Source organism: Penicillium hordei (assembly GCF_028827395.1).
Source record: "Penicillium hordei strain IBT 12815 chromosome Unknown utg000002l_segment0_segment0, whole genome shotgun sequence".
Classification (NCBI taxonomy): domain Eukaryota; kingdom Fungi; phylum Ascomycota; class Eurotiomycetes; order Eurotiales; family Aspergillaceae; genus Penicillium; species Penicillium hordei.
The window spans coordinates 3,235,705-3,252,359 of NW_026623143.1; the positions used below are offsets into that span (position 1 = coordinate 3,235,705).

The 16,655-nt window shown below is 47.0% G+C and overlaps 4 protein-coding genes across 4 annotated transcripts; 1 reads left to right on the plus strand and 3 right to left on the minus strand.

The window, feature by feature from the left end:
- Positions 1 to 842: 842 nt before the first annotated feature.
- Positions 843 to 2,572, minus strand: N7537_004551 (putative C2H2 transcription factor (Con7); the record flags this gene model as incomplete). The annotated part of the gene is made up of 4 exons (XM_056895608.1): positions 843 to 1,192; positions 1,497 to 1,677; positions 1,970 to 2,163; positions 2,236 to 2,572. The coding sequence occupies 4 exons, from the start codon at positions 2,570 to 2,572 to the stop codon at positions 843 to 845; spliced, it is 1,062 nt and encodes a 353-aa protein (XP_056755356.1).
- Positions 2,573 to 9,380: 6,808 nt separating this feature from the next.
- On the plus strand, positions 9,381 to 10,589 carry N7537_004552 (SGNH/GDSL hydrolase family protein; the record flags this gene model as incomplete). Its single annotated transcript, XM_056895609.1, has 4 exons — positions 9,381 to 9,490; positions 9,543 to 9,675; positions 9,741 to 9,880; positions 9,947 to 10,589. The coding sequence occupies 4 exons, from the start codon at positions 9,381 to 9,383 to the stop codon at positions 10,587 to 10,589; spliced, it is 1,026 nt and encodes a 341-aa protein (XP_056755357.1).
- A 427-nt stretch (positions 10,590 to 11,016) lies between these two features.
- N7537_004553 (DEAD-box ATP-dependent RNA helicase DBP2) lies at positions 11,017 to 13,630 on the minus strand (the record flags this gene model as incomplete). Its single annotated transcript, XM_056895610.1, has 6 exons — positions 11,017 to 11,231; positions 11,292 to 11,420; positions 11,959 to 12,066; positions 12,126 to 13,094; positions 13,162 to 13,352; positions 13,575 to 13,630. 6 exons carry the CDS (start codon positions 13,628 to 13,630, stop codon positions 11,017 to 11,019), a joined length of 1,668 nt encoding a protein of 555 aa, XP_056755358.1.
- An 803-nt stretch (positions 13,631 to 14,433) lies between these two features.
- On the minus strand, positions 14,434 to 16,506 carry N7537_004554 (uncharacterized protein; the record flags this gene model as incomplete). The annotated part of the gene is made up of 9 exons (XM_056895611.1): positions 14,434 to 14,561; positions 14,619 to 14,834; positions 14,893 to 15,001; positions 15,054 to 15,119; positions 15,184 to 15,334; positions 15,394 to 15,938; positions 15,990 to 16,072; positions 16,131 to 16,312; positions 16,454 to 16,506. 9 exons carry the CDS (start codon positions 16,504 to 16,506, stop codon positions 14,434 to 14,436), a joined length of 1,533 nt encoding a protein of 510 aa, XP_056755359.1.
- Between the last annotated feature and the right edge of the window lie 149 nt (positions 16,507 to 16,655).

Below are 16,655 nucleotides of genomic sequence, written 5' to 3' on the forward strand. Positions count from 1 at the left end.
ATTAACAAGACAGCAAGAATTGCCAACAATCAACCCAGTTGCAGGTAATGCACTGAAGATTGAAAAGGACAAAGAATGAATAATACACATAATCAAATTGGAGCATAAGTCCGTGGAGCGTAATGTACGTTATGGAAAGAAAATGGAGAAGAAAAGAAAGGAGAGAAGGGAACACACTTGCATGTAGCAAAGTTTTAACACAATATAATGAGGAAAACGAGAAACAAGACTAAAACAAAGAACCCCCAGGAAAACGATTTTGGGAGAATGCTGTCAATAATGGACAGATGCAAATAATCCGCCAACCCATCCTTGAAGCCACGACCCCAGCAAACAGGCAGACAAGGATAAGACATACACCACTTCTGCATCGAATTTCAAGTTGGAAACAGAACAGAGAGAGGGTGCAGAAGGGCAGCACACCCTCTCAGCTCGATGCACTCTAACACAAAAAAGGATGACAGGTATAGAACAAAGCTGGAAAAGCCACTCTTAGACAGATTAGGAATAAAAGCCGCAGAGGTTGGTATCATAGCACGAAGGACTTGAGAGCGGAAGGATGTGGTGGGTTGAGGGGAAGGAAATGGGAATCGGAATCCAGGACGAGAACATTAGTCAAGGACAGGGGATATCGTGATAAGAAAGAAAAGTCAAATGCATTTCCGTCCGTGTAGGTCCATAGCGGAGGTGATTATGCGGGGGAAAGGTTATTGCGGGTAGTTGGATTGAGTCTCTGGAAGCCGTAGCGAATTTATGGATCAGCTGACAGGTCGGGCGAGGATGACTTTGTCGAAAGAGAAGTCCAGAGAGTCGATCCTGGTATGGAGAAAAAGGCGGCGACATTACTCACGTTGCGGGTACACCGGTCCGCTCTGGTAGGGAGAGTGAGGGTAGTTGGGAGGGTATGCCATCTGTGCATTGTTTTGATAGACCATTCCACCGCCAGGAGGACCACCGTACTGGCTGGGGACCTGGCTATCCGCGGGCTGGTATCCGATCGGAGGGAGTTGAGGGCGGACTCCACCGGCGTAAGCAGGTGGCTGGCCGTGGGATGGGTCAGAAGGATTGGGAGGTTCGACCTGGTTGGCTTGGGCAGCCTGAGCGGCAGCACGCTCACGCTCCTCAATAGCCTTACGCTGAGCCTCTTCCTCCTTCTTGCGGGCCTTCCATTCCTTGCGGATTTCCTTGAATTCTAGAAGAGAGAAGTCAGCAGTGAACTTGGGTAGTAATAACCAGTTTCCAAAAAAAAAAAAAAAAAAAAAATAGGAATAGCGTGGACTAGGTTTGGTAGCGAAAGGACGGCGGAAAGGGATAAGAGGCAAGCTTAACCTCTACGCCGTCAGCCACGCTACTGCGGGCCCCATGACATCTAGTGTAACTCACTAGCGTCCGATGGCCGGCGCTAACCCGATCCAGCCATTTGCGACAAAAGATTCAAGATCTCAGTCGCATTGGCCCCCAAACATCTAAAAACAAAGAAAATGAGATGCACCTACCCTCAGGAGTGCGTTTTGCGCCGTGCGATTGCATAGTCACGTGTGCATTCAAATGGTTTAGAGTACCATATGCCTTCTCACATCCGTTCCATCCACACTTATACATGCGCTCGATTTCCTCGTAACGACGACGGGGACGCTTATGCTGCTGTGCGCCAGGAATTGGGACAAATGAATAGACCTAGATGAAAGTAGACCATGAATCAGCTTTGATCAAACCCAATAGATTCCCAATCAGACTCCCTCCCCCCAAAAAAGGAAGCGGTTGAGGGCGGTTGAGGGGCAGAGCACGCTGTTTTTGACGATCCCTGCGAGGACGACCTACGAACCGCATGACTAACCCCAGGAGGCATCCAAGACAACAATGATTGAACAAAGTAAAAAGCCTTAAGAAATACCCCCAGGGATCATCAAAAACATACCTTTGGAGCGCGTGACCCTGCCAGTGTAGGAACGGGAGAGGTGGAACCAACCGTTGTGGCCGGGGAAGCATAAGGTCCCGGTAATCCATGATGCTGTTGTCCATAGCTGTGAGGCCAATCCGGACGCGCATACATGTGCTGAGGCGGAGGGGGGTGACCCTGGTACTGTGCCATCTCATGCCCCTGAGGCTGATAAGGAGAGTAGGGAGGAGGGTAGGTGGGGCTGTTGGCCGGAAGCGAAGGATCTATAGGAACGGGCGCGTCAGACTTTGAGTGCGGACTGCGCGGGCCCGTAGGCAAGGTGTTGATGAACGGACTTGTTGCTTGAGCCATACCTGCCGCACCACCAGGTTGTGAGTTGGGGGCGTATGACTGAGAAGGACGGTGAAGATAGTCCTGGTAGGCAGGCGAGCGGGCGGTCGGCGGAGGGTTCAGACCGTAATCCGACTGAGGGGTGTTGGCCGACGAAATATTAGGTCGAACCTCCGGCTGCGGTGTGTACTGCGGCGTAGGGCGGACCTCGGGTTGTGGGGTGTAGTGAGCAGCAGCAGCAGAATTTTGGTCTGCAGGTTTTTGTTCAGAGGATGCGTCGGTGACGGTGTTTGGGTGGTGCGAACCTGGCTGTGCGTACTCGGAAGCGGGCCGGTTGTCCATAAAAGAGAGGATTCGCGCGCAAGGATGCCGACGAATCTAGCAAGGAATAGTTTTCTGGGTTGGATCTGTGTTAAGACGCGTTAACACAACAATGGGTGGGAAAAGTCGGAGAAATTGATGAGTCGGTCCGACACGTTCCAAGCAAGGAGACGGGGGCACTAGGTTGCCACGTTGGGATCGTGGCTGACCTTCTTCAGATCTAGGATATTCTTAACATACCTTCCGTTCAATTCCTAGGGAATTGATATGATGTGAAGTTGAGTCGTGAAACACTGATCGAACAGGTTTGCGCACAGATGCTTCTGAGATAAGAGATCTGGGAGAGAAAGGGAAGAAGAATATAGGAGATTTTCAATTCACAACATTCAAGATATTGTAAATCGGGGATTGAAAACGCGTAGCTTCAAAAGGAGAAAAAAGAAAGAAAGAAAAAAAGAACAAAAAAGAATGGAGGTTGATACCAAGATGCTTAGATGCTTAATCTTTAGTTCGGACGAGGATGCCTTGCAGGTGGCGGTAAGCACGAGGCACCGGGCGGAAAAATAACGGGGGATAACTAAGAGACTAGTAAAAGAAAAATTCAGGAGTCAACGCGACTTGGAGCAGCCTAAAAGGTAAGACGATTTAAGACGATTAGGAGAAAGGAAAAGCAGTCCTCGTGGGATCCGAGGATGTTGTGGATCCTCTAGGTGGACCGCGTAATTTTGGTTGGTGATATCGTTGGTCATGCGAAAATTACATCTGCATACGTTTTTTTTTTGTGTGGATTTTCTTTTCCTTTTTTTTTACTTTTACTTTTTTTTTAGCTTTTGGTTTATTTGGTTTACATATGTTCAATATATTCAATAGAACCTTGGAACACCTGGGTAGTCTCACTTGTATCTCCTCTCCGTATACTCCGTATATAGGAGATACGGAGTACCTACATGTACACTATAAATACAAAGAATTCCGAGGAGAAACATTTAAACATTTGAATATATATATCAAAAGAGGGGATGAAAATGAAATTAATAAATTATTTACTTTCTCTGATCTCGGACCATTCCCTTTTTCCACACAATACTCCGACAGTTAACTGGTTTGGCCCCCTTTCCCCTCAGTGTCTTCGTTACCGGCTAAGCTTTCAATGTCCGTGTGATAACACCCTTTTTCTGTTTTTTTTTTTTTTTTTTTTTTTTTTTTTCTTTGCAGTTTTCAGTTTTTGAAAGAAAAGAAGGGGGGAAAAAGCGGAACCATCCAGGGGAGACGTGGCAACCCATTTCTCTCAAATTCTTCTATCATTAATAAATAATTATTGCTCTTGAATGGGAATATCATAAAATGATGTCTACAGGTGTTGTTGTTTTTTGCTAAGGACTACTGGTTAGGTTCCCAACTGGAGGCCTCTTAGTCTACCCGCAACTCGGGTGCGTCGAAAGGGAGAACCTAGCGTATATGGCCCGTGGGTACCAAGATGTCAAGAGCCAGGGCTTTTGAGGGCGCTAGGAATGGCGTGCCCGAGGAACCTCAGACAGATGGAACCAATTCTAAAAGGGGTATAGAGGGGGGGGGGAAAGATATGTACTTGGGGGGACACTTACCCGTAGGGAAGGGAACTAAGGTAGAAAGGGGAGTAGCGCAGGTCGGGGGAAGAAGAAGCGATGGGACTCGGGAAGACCAGGGCTAGTGTGGATGACCAAAGACAGGCAAAAGCAGGCACTCGGCCCCTATTTCACCAATAGGAAAAATGTAGTGGAGTCACCAGTGGAGAATGGAGAAGCTCGGTGGGCAGGCCTGACTTGTTTCGGTCTAGCGCTAAAGTCTGATGCAAAGGTTCAAAGCCGAGGCGGTTGAAGCCGGTGATAGCTTCTTTTCCTGAAAAGGAGGTTCAGTGTTGCACTTTGATTACAGGTATTCAGTACTCCGTACATATGCATACTTCGGTGTAGAACCCAACTGCCCTAGTACATTGTCCATGTACCCGTAGAACGTATATGAAGAGGCCTAAATTGAAATGCCCATGACAGGGTATACCACTAATAGACAACGGCTGTGTTCTATCGCACCTTAATCACGCTAGTCATGTTAACATTCTGCAATGAAACCGATTGAGTCATGGCATGAATACATCTCTGGTCGCGTACCCGTTACGATACCTACAGACGCGTGAGTGGAGACTGTGAAATAACAACAACAACCCCCGGTGATCGGAGCCTATCTCCTGATATCTGGACGTGTCTGAGAAAAATTACGTCTTCAAGATCAAATGGTTAATAATTTAATTCTAGATGCAAGTTTCGATCGCTATTGCAATCTCCAATCCCAATGGTACTCTACATACATAGGTACAGGTACCAGCTCAGACGTTTTATCCAATTGATAGCCGTTTCTATATATGTTGTATGTGATAATTATAGTACAAAAAGCACATACCACACCAATCTCCGTACCAAGAAAAGAGGAGAAAGGGGGCCATCATTTTCTTAGTATTTCTGTGGGACGAGCCCATTATCACCGCCAATTGGTCAAACTCATCGAATTGCGAGCGGAGTACTCGGCGGCTCTCCGGTACGATCATTGTATGCTCAGTGCTCAATCCATAGTGGAGGGCAGTATAATTCTTACAGTAATTACATGTCCTTTGTCTCCGTTATTCGTAATTAGTAATTCGTTACTCGCGTTAATATTTGTTAATATTTACATTTCAGCCTCCCAATTAGAGAAAGTGGGGGATCAAAAACCATTCCGTACTCCGTTCCGTCCATCTTTGTAGTATGTACTCCGTACTCCGTACCCTCAAACCCCCCACCTTGGATAAATAGGAGTCTGATAGGAAGAACACGGGAAAAACCAGGGAGAAAATGCTCAAGATGCAAGGCTCTCAGCTCGGAAAACCGACACTCGCTCTTCAATTGATGATTGGCGTTTTCAGGGGGCCGGATCTCACCCCGCAGGCGCGGAACCTGTTCCTCCACTGCCGGTGAGGAAAAAGCAAGTGAATGATTTTTGATTTTTGATAATTTTTGGTAATTGCTAATGGGTTTTGTTTTGGGTTGTGTGTCGTTTATTCTTCACAGGGTCATTTACATCTGACACGCCCTAACGAGCCATGTACTGACTGCGGAGTACAAAGTATTGTCTTCCAAAGTACTCAAGTATCTTGTTATCAGGAATAAATAATAATCGATTGGTGGGCAAATGGAATACAAATCAAATCGACACCGACAATCTCCAAACGATATAACAGTGGAACCAGACGGACTCCGCGCGGACAACACACAGTTTCCAGTGTCTGGTGCGGGATATCCGATGTCGAGGGCATAACGGGATGATCAATATCAAATTCATATGGCGCGTCAATCATTGGACGCCGCAGCCGCTCTGTATCCAGTCGCGCTGTACTTCGTACACTCCGTACAACATCCGCATACGGAGGTCAATAATACCTTGGCCTGTATTCCGTGCCTTCGGACCATCAACCCGAAAGCCCTGGTTGTCCCCAATTTTTATGTCCTAGTTGCATTTCCCAACGCTCTAGAGTTGAATATTTATCTACAATGTTGTATAGAGAGTTTCTTGCACTTCTTTTTCTTATTTTTTTTTCCCCCGCCTGATCACATTCATATGATAGTGTAATATAAAGCGCCTTTCGCGGCTGTGGCTTATTGTTTTGATCTGGACAGTAGGAAGAGAGATCAAAAAAGAAAGAATACTTCTCCGAATTAAATGTCTCAATCCCAAAAGCAGGACCTGCAGACGTTCATCCATGTCACTTGATGCACGTGGGCCCATTTCTGCATGTTAGTTCTTGAATATTGCATATTGCATATTATCAATTTGCCTCATATAAGTCTTTGTAAGAACAGAATGATATCCACTTCGTATATTTGTACTAAATGAGGTTAAACGAGCTAGCAAATGGCCGGGTAAGAGACGAGAGTGGAAAATGTTCCCACATGGGGTCTGGTCGAGTCTACAATGTACAGTATACGGGTATTCTCCGGCCATTTTCCTTAGCTCTAATCATTCAGGGGGCGATCATTAGAGAAAAGGCTTGGCTTGGCTATTTTCTTTCCCCAGCACGCCAGAATCCGGTTTCGTTGTGCCTTATACGCGGTGATCTCCCGAACCAGAGTTAGTCTTTAACTAAGTTAACTAGGTCCTTGATACATCCAAATACAAAAAAAAGAAGAAGAAAAAGAAAAAAAGGGCAACCTCTCCTAAGGTTAGACATGTACCTACAGTAGCCGAAAGTCAAGAACTTGCCGAGTTCCTATCAGAGAAATTGGGGTCTGTGCTCTCATGGCGAAAAAAAAAAGCGCAATTTCCCTAAACTCCACAGTTGGCCAATGCATGGCCAGTGCATAGCCAGTGAATAAGTTGATAGACTACACCGAACATAGTAAGTCTCACCCGCTAATGCTTCGGCAGATCGCGTTATACATACCTAGGCGGATCAGCACACCCCAGATGATGATCAGTTATTCCACCAAATTGCTTCGTATCTTAGGTCTCTCTTTTCATGTTCACCTTTTTTTGTATGTCTTTCTTTTTTTCTTTTTTTTTACAGGGGTTGAGACTGAAATGTACAGCTGTGATGGAACCTCGGTTAAAAGACATACTGACATTGACCTTGGCCTTGATATTGAAATTTTGAAATGGCAGGAGACAAGCATGATTCCTCCAATAAATGAGACTGATTCCTGCAGGGATCCAGATCCTGAGACAGGGAGCCAAGCAAGTCCAAAATATAATGACACACTGCTAATAATTTTACCTTTTGAGAAGAAAGTGACACATTGTTAGCGAAGATCTTGCCTACGATCATATCTACGAAGACATGTGAAAATACTACTTTAATATTATTGCCACTATATATGCATAATATAATCTATTGTTTCCATTTCCAATATTACAACTCAAAGCCCTGGAGTCATAGAATATGCTCAGTAGTCCATCGAATTAGAACCCCTACTACCAACCCGAATCTATCGAGCACAGTCATATTTTCCATGCATGTTCTACGTCCGCTCTAGACAACACAAAAAAGGGCAAGGTAAACATAAGTATATTTCCTCTGTTTATCCTTTTTTTTTCCCTAGGGGGCACACCATTGCCTGATACAGTGACCGTTGTCTGACTAGTGCGTCTTGCTGTCGGGTCAGCCCCCTGTTGGCCACGGACAGTCTGCGCAATGCGGCTGGTGGATTTTCTAGGGTTCGGTTTGGATCTGGACCGGGGAGGGAGATTCGTACCCACCCTTGTTCTCCGACGTGCATCGTCGGATGAAAGCTCTTTCTGGAGATTGGTATAGCGCCTTGACGTGTGAGGCGCTTATGCATGCTGCTCATGCATACTACGGGAATTGAGTACTCCTCTTGCTCCATACACCATTTACGCTAGTCTGTTGCCCACACTACTGCACGTCGCTCTCTTGGGCGTCTCTTGAATCAAGTACTGTACTTTCAGGTGTATTTTTCGTGCCGAGGGCTATTTCAAGATGCGGTGGTCGTTGTATGCATACATGCGCGGGATGTAGGTATATGCTTACCGAATTGTGTACCCCGTACAGAGTTTGGAGTCGACGCACTGATATGTATGCAGGTCTCTTTTTGGTGTGTTTCTGGTGGGGATCTTTTTTTTCGTGTTGTGGTGTCAAAACCCCTAGGTGAAGACTATGATCCAGAATGATGGGAAATTGGTACTTGTGTCAGCTAATCGGAAAACTATCCTGACATCGCTATAAACGTGGCTCTGTATTTGTATGTGTTGCATCCTCGTAATGACCTAGAAAGACATATGAGTAGCATGGCGATATCTTGCAATAAATCAAACTAGAATTCAGTGCATTTCCAATACCGGAGACACAAGCGCCAGAATTTACATAACTGTACTCCGTATACAAACCCAACCCCAGAAAGCAATGTTGGACCCCCACTGATCTCCGTGTAGCTTCAGACATTCGTATTTCAGAGCTTGTCATGTCGTGAGACGCTAAAAGGAACCCACAACAGAACCTTGCTGTGGGCCGTTTAAGCATAAAGCTTGAATGTTGAGCTGTGCAGGGAAAATCTCGGCGGGTTTGAAATCGACCCCTACTAGTTAGTAGTATAATAGTATACGTAGGTAATGCTTCCTAGTGTAGATTCATCACAGATTCATCACACACTTATGTCAAATGAGGTAAGGTCTATAAGGCTGAGATATCCAGTGCCAGGGCTATCGCCCCACCTCACTAAGTACTTATATCTACTTCTTCCGTCCTTTCCCCTTGTTTCCCCTTTTCTTAGGGTTTTTTTACCGCTGACAGGCAATATAAAGCACCAGGTCTTCTGTGGATGGGATCTGTGGTTATCATGTTGACTTGTAAGCCCGCACGTACTAGTGCCTCGCGAGAGGACAAATATCTAAGGTGCTGAGGCAACTCGGTGAGCTGGTCAGGGTGTGTATTTTCAAGTATCAGAGAATACTCCATCTGATAGTCTGATATGGCTTTCTATGGGTTTTCTTTTTACATGCTATATTATGGTTAAAGTGTAGGGATATATATTTGGTGTCCTTCTATGAGCACCACAAGTTCAGGATTTCATTTCCCTTCCCCTTATCCATAATTGACCGCGAAGTAAGTATTAATCTATAGAGCGTCGAGTAAAATAACTGATGGAAAATTATATTCCGTCAAGTCTGTAAAATTCCCCCGGGCATTGACTATTTGCGGGGTCAAACAAACTAGATCGTCTACTTGGAGATCTATATATTCCGTACTATCCAGAAGCTAGGCAATTCTACCTTCTTTTATGCTAGTTCTACTAATCTAATTGCCGCAATGCTTCTTCTGACGACATGCATCCTAACCATCACCTCTGGCACTACTTTCGCTAGGGCAGGCCCTCTATCAAAACCGGCCAAATTTGACTGGTCATCAACCAAGGCTCTGTAAGTATATCCAGGCTTCAAGCTTATAAGCAATACTAACCCCAGACCAAAGAATCGCCTTCGGTGACTCCTATACTTATGTTCAGGGAACCCTCGGACACCAGAATTTCAGTTTCATTGGAGACCAATTCAAACTTGCCTATGATGCTGAAACCCTGCTTTCCAACAAGATAGTCCAAAATCAAGTAAGCTTGTCTCGTGATGCGATTGAACCAAACATATCATCATTAGATATTAAATTTTACTTTAGACCGCGACAGCAGAAGGCGGCCCCAACTGGGTCGAATACCTCACAAATTGCGGCGTCCACCACGGCCTCACCTCACCCCAAAACTGCAAAAAGCAACTCTGGGACTTTGCATTTGCAGGTGCTGATATATCAACCGAGTAGTATGCACCACAATCTAAACGAATTCAGCATTCAGCATTTACGAACATCAACTAACCAAACCCAAGCACACCCCTCCACCACAACTTTACAGTTTCCCTAGTAGACCAAATAAACCAATTCAAGCAATACGGCCATCCAGCCCTGCTACACAACCTGGCCGGCTTCAAGCAAGAGAAAACCCTCCTCGCCGTATGGATCGGCATCAACGACATAAACGACAGCGCCAAATATGCCGTCGATTTCCCATCCTTCTACAAAAGCCTCATGGACACACTCTTCACATCCATAGAGAACCTCTACAGCCTGGGTTATAGAAACTATCTGTTCATGAACCTACCGCCGCTAGACCGCACGCCAGGGAACCAAGCAAAGAGTGAGCCAAGTCCGAATGCGACGCAGGTTGGGTGGTACAATGCCGCGCTGGCTGATCATGCGACTGCATTTGCGGGAAGGCATAAGGAGGCTCGGGTTATGTTTTTTGATGTGCATGCGAGGTTGGCGGATATACTTGATGAGCCCTGGAAGTATGGCATTGTGAATACAACGGACTTCTGTGCTGGGTATGATCAGCCGGATATTGCGGTTGAGTATGAGAAATATGGGTGTCCGACGCCGTTGGAGAGGTATTTCTGGTTTAATTCGGGTCATATGACTAGTCATGTGCATGAGGTTTTGGCTGGAGAGGTGGAAAGGTGGTTGCACGGATAGTTGAGGGTTGGGGATGTGTAATAGCTACATATAGGCACATTCTAAGGGATTATCTATGTCACCAATTACATGGGAGTTGGATTGGACAAACGGTTGAAGAATAATCATTATTGCAGATTGAGATCAGAGGTGGGCGAAGTCTCCGAGACATGGAACTTTTTGAAACTAATCAACATGTATGGATTCACCGTGAGAATTCAAGCCCTAGAATCCCACTAAAACTGATGAATCGAGATCCGAGACCCGTGAAAAATCCCCTGTAGAATAGGGACGCAAGAAAAAATAAGTAAGAACTATCTATGACATCAAAGATAACGCCGTCCTGCCTGAGTTACGCATGAAGTCAAGGAAATGGAAGAGAGTCTACCGGGATAGCACACAATACAAGGGAAAGTGACTGACTGCACGGGGAGCAGCAGGGAGGCATCTACCAACGACGGTTGCCGCCGACGGGAGCAGCGTTGGAGGCAGTGAAACCGCCGCCACGACCACCCCAGCCGCCGCGGCCACCACCACGTCCACGGCCACCCCAGCGACCACCACCGCCGCCGCCGCCGTAGCGAACCATCTCGGCAAGACGGGGGTCAATCTGCTGCTTAGCTTCAGTGAGGATAGTAATCAAATCACGAGCCTGCTTAGAGTCTGGAGAAAGGGAGGTTAGTACATCTTGCTAATGTGAAAGTCACAAGATGGTAGACTTACTGTCAGTGGTGAAGAAGGTAATGGCGGTACCCTTGGCACCGGCACGAGCGGTACGACCAATACGGTGGACGTAGTCCTCCGAGTTGTTGGGGTAATCATAGTTGAGCACATGAGTGATGTCGCGCACATCTTCAGAGGAATTTCGTTAGCAAATACAACATTAGTGGGGGTATGAGGAGTATGGCCATGAAGGACCCTTTCTCCGTCGTGCAGGACTTGATGCATCACTGCTCTCTTGATGGGTTTCATTGAAGAAGATCCCAAGGGAAGCGAATCCATGGGATGGCGGTAGTATCGTGGTCCTAGAGAAACCTTGGAAATGCAGCCTTCAACAGTTCAACAGTTCAAGAACAACGCTGTGTGAGAAAAAACTTCGACTCTCTACGAGCCTGTCACACAAGAGATGGAGAATAGAGAATCGATGCCAAGCTAAAATGCCTGCTGCTGTGCTGCACTGTGAGTCCAAGGTCCTCTTGGCATGTGAACCATTTAGGATGACCAGATGCGCCTGGACGCGGCGTATACACCGACGTGCTTCGAGAGAGTTTGAGCACCGTGCCATTGTTTTTACACAACGTCAACACGGGTGAGTGTTCTTCAAGGGCCCCTTAAGGGGGGACAAAAAGGAGGAAATGGAAGAGGGAGGGGGGATGTAGTTTGTTCATACCAATACCACGCGAGGCCACATCGGTGGCCACCATGATGGGGCTCTTGCCCTGCTTGAACTCGTTCAAGACCCAGTCGCGCTCGTTCTGTTGCTTGTCACCGTGGATGGCTGGAAAAAATGTTAGTACTGTGCAAATGTGCCTGTGAGGAACCAATCAAAAAACTTACAAAGCGCAGGCCAGCCGTCCTGGCGGAGGAATCGGGTAATCTCATCTGCGACACGCTTGGTGCCAGTGAAAATGATGCACTTGTTGGAGCGGTCCTCCATGATCTTCTCAAGGTGCTTGATCATCTTGTCACGCTTCTCAAAGTCGGAGACGACCTCGACAATCTGTGTGATGCGGTGGTTGGCAGAGAGATCGGTGGAGCCAACATTGACTTGAATGTAGTCAGTGAGGAAATCAGAAGCGAGCTGACGGACATCCTTGGGCCATGTAGCGGACCACATGCAAGTCTGACGATCAGGGCGAATCTGGCCGATGATCTTGCGAATCTGGGGCTCGAAACCCATGTCAAGCATACGATCAGCCTCGTCAAGAACGAGGTAAGTGACACGACGAAGGTTGGTGCGGCCAGCCTCGAGCATGTCAATCAAGCGACCGGGAGTGGCAATGCAAACCTCAACACCGCGAGAAAGGTCACGGATCTGAGGGCCCTTGGGAACACCACCGTAGACACAGGTGTTGCGAATACGGGAGGATTTTCCGAACTTGGTAATCTCAGCCTGAATCTGAACAGCCAACTCACGAGTAGGAGCCAGAACAAGAACAATGGGACCGTCACCGGGGGCGAGGAGAGGCTGGGCGTTGATGTGAACAATAGCAGGGAGACAGTAACTGAGAGTCTTGCCGGAACCAGTCTCGGCAATACCGACGACATCGCGTCCGGAAAGAGCCATGGGCCAGCCCTGGGACTGGATAGCAGTAGGCGCATCAAAGCCCTGGGCCTTGACCTCAGACAAAACGTACGCGGGGAAACCAGCCTCGTCAAAGGTTTCAACGGGACGGGGCACGTTGGTACCCTGAATGGCCATCTCCTTGGACTTGCGGAAGGCCTGAACATCTTCCTCAGAGCGCTCAGTGACATCGGGGTGCTCCTTGTAGAACGACTTCTCGAACTTGGGCATGGTGTTGATATCTAAGTGAAACCAAAGTTAGTATTGCTCGAACCAAAACAAACACCGTTTGCCGTTGGATGAACCTACCCCAGTCTTGAGTCTTCAGGCCAGCGCCGAGGTTGTTCATGCGGTCACCACCGGCAGCACCACCACCGCCGTAACCACCACCACCACCACCGTAGCCACCGCCGCCGTAACCACCGCCACCACCTCCACGGCCACCGCCGTAACCACCGCCGTAACCACCGTTAGAGTAGCCGCCTTCACCTCCACGGGAGCTAGAACATCCAAGTTAGCACAAATTCTCCTTCTTGTAATGTGTGGTTTTTCCTGTGCGGTGTCTCCTGTCCGCTTGGTATTGGTTGGGAAACCAAGATTGGCTCAGGATCCCGAGACCCAACACCATCGTAAATAACTGCAGGCTCGAGGCTTTCGCCAGAAACCAATGCATTTGATGTGACAAAGGAGACAAAGACAAGTCTGTGTGAGAATGAACTTACCGGTAGGAGTCACCGCCGCCGCCGCCACCGCGAGAGTAGCCACCTCCGTATGACATGATTTAAGTCTGCGAAAGGGTTTGAGAAAGAAAGAGGGGGTATTAGAATATGAGAAGAGGGAAGATGAAGAGAGGAAGAAAGAAGGACGAGTTCACAAGTAAAAGTAGGAAAAGGTCAGGAACTTGAAAGAAAAGGAAGGAGGAAAAAAAATAAAAAACCCAGGGGAGGAAGGCGCGAGTAAAAATTAGATTAGGCTTAGCTCCTCTTTGTATTTTTCGCCGTATCATCACATGACCAAGGCCTGGATCAGGCACCTTTTAAACCGCCTGCCTAAACAGGTTTAGTGCATACTCGCCGCTTTCATCTTTCTTGTCTATCTGGTCTTTGATTGGTCGCTGTTATCAACTTCACGCAGAAAATTTAGGAAATTTTTAGATTTGCGCCAGGCATCGCTGGTCCATGGATATAAGGGAGGCAAATAATGAAAAATGGCGACAAGGCAGGCTCTTCGTGAATTCAATACCAGTGGCGATAAATCTAGAATGCAGGCAAAGTGATAGATTTTCGAGAATTCTAAATCGAGAAGAGGCAAATATGTAGATTTGGGGGGAGGTTAACAACTTCACCGTTGAATACTTTCACATATGTATGTACAGGTGAATTATTATGGATCATTCTGGAAGCAAACAAACAGCTTGATGACGCAAAAGTGTGGTTATTTCCCCATGTAATTTTACACAAGGTTAAATTATCCGCAAGTTGTAGCGTTGATCTAAAATAGGGCAACCATAGCAACCTTGCAATTCTAAGATCAAAGGAGGAAGATTCTATAGGTGCAGACAGCAGACTAGGATCTTCAAACCTATTGCCCTGTGCCTCCAAGGCCCATATCCCAGAAACGAATCTCCAATTCCGTAGCACGAACAAAGATCTTAATCAGTTCTTCCATGCGACTAGGCGACACATGTTGCATGTGATCCTCCAGCAATACTATGACACGACATGAATCAGCGAGATATTCCATTCGTTCTTCATAATCCGACTTACCTGAACCCAGTCGTACAGCCTCCGTGTAGTCGTCAGCAACATAATTCTCGATCCATTTCCAGTAGGCGTTCCCTTCACGAAGAGTGTTTTCTCCCGTATGCAACCGTTTTGCGATGGCACCATATCCGATCAAGCATGGTGTGAGGGCCATTTGGAGGGCTAACCAGTCCTCTGATTGGCCTACATCTAAAATGTATCGGCTGTATGCGGTGCAAGCTATACATATCGAGATTAGCACATATATCGAGTTCATAGAGAAGCAGAACCGGCTTACCGATAGTTTCAGGTGTATCTTCCATTTCCTGCTTGGAAAGGCCAAAAGAGGCACAGTAGTCGATGTGCAATGCCATTTCCCGTTGTATGTGGAGGACAATCTGGGCCGACTGGAGTGATCATGTTAGATTGATATTAAAAACAGGTATGGTGAGCACTTACCGCTGCTATTGAATCCATGCTCTTGGCCTTGTATGATGCAAGTGCATTGCTTCGGGCAAATTGTACCTACAGGTTGAATTTCGATAAGTTGAATGTCTTCTCCCAACCGCATTGAAGAAAGGTGTCTCACCAGGTAGAGATAGTCTTGCACGAGGTACGCCTTGAACCTTCCAATAGGTAGCGTACCCTGGCCCATGCCTTCGACAAACTCATGGTGGGTAAACTGCTGCCATACTTGATGCACATCATGGCGGTCCAAGATGTACTCAAGGAATCGACCGCTAAATAGCATACCGTTAGGACGAAGAAAACCAAAATATCCAGGGGATGGGTCACATACGGCGCAAAGGGCATAGTGTAGGTGGAGTGGAAATGATTGATCGGCCCACTCCCTTTACCTAGGTCAATGCTTGTCTTGATCCCTACCTCAACAAATCGCACAGCACTCCGGACCGCTCTGATCATGTCCTTTCCAGAAGCCAGGTTTGCGGCAATTGCTGAAGCAAGTGAGCAGCCCGTACCGTGGGTATTCTTGGATACTAAAAACTCTGTCTCGAACAAGGTGGCTGTCGTCCCGTCGAAGAGGATATCCACGACCAAGGTTCCTTCTTTCGGGGTTTGGGATGTCTTGTGGTCTTTTGTCAAAGGAAGGTGACCTCCCTTGAGGAGAACCGCCTTGGGACCCAAGGAGCAAATCTTCTTAGCAAGCTCAACCATTCCCTCTAGGTCCTTCGGTTCAGAAGTCTCTGCTCCAGCATCTTTCAATAATAGAAGAGCCTCGGGAATGTTTGGTGTTAGAATCGTGGCCAATGGAAGCAACTTTGTCCGTAGTTCCTTGACTGCTTTTTCAGGTAGCAACTGGGAACCGCTGGTGGAAACCATAACCTGTTGATACTGGTTAGAGTGGTAGTTTGGATAACAGGAAATCGGGCATACCGGATCCAGAACTATTACAGGGACTTTGTGGGCTTGCAATGTTTCTGCGATGACATCAATAGTCTCAGCAGATGAGAGCATGCCTAGGAGGTCATTAGTTATGTATAAAAAAAGACGAAGCATGAAATACAAATGGCTTACCCAGTTTTACTACATCTGCACCCACATCTTCCAGGCCAGCATTGATCTGTTTTCTCACGAATTCCGAGGGCACAACAAAGATGTCTTGCACACCTAGTGTGTTTTGTGCCGTCAACCCAGTGGTGGCAGTAAGAGCATAGCATCCATGGACCGCCAGGACCCTTTGATCGGCTTCGAGACCACTAGAATACGTTAGGACGTCTTTCCAAGCATCATATAGCGTGAATCAGAGGGGTACAAGTTCAAGCATCGTTGGAGATAACTTGATAGGGTACAGCCTTCTTTCCCCAGCCAGTTTTGCGGGGGTGGGATTTTGAACTTACGCCCCCCCTGAGCTGTCTGATCCTGCAATAACCAGAACTCTTTTGACAGACATAATTGATAGAGGCAATCAGCAAATGAGTAGGATATCTGCTCTGCACTAGCGATTAAGCTGAAGTGAAGAATGCCGGAGTGGGGTGGCCGGAGAATTGGGGGGTTTGCGATAAGATAAGACAGATATGAAAACATTTGACGTCAAGTCAC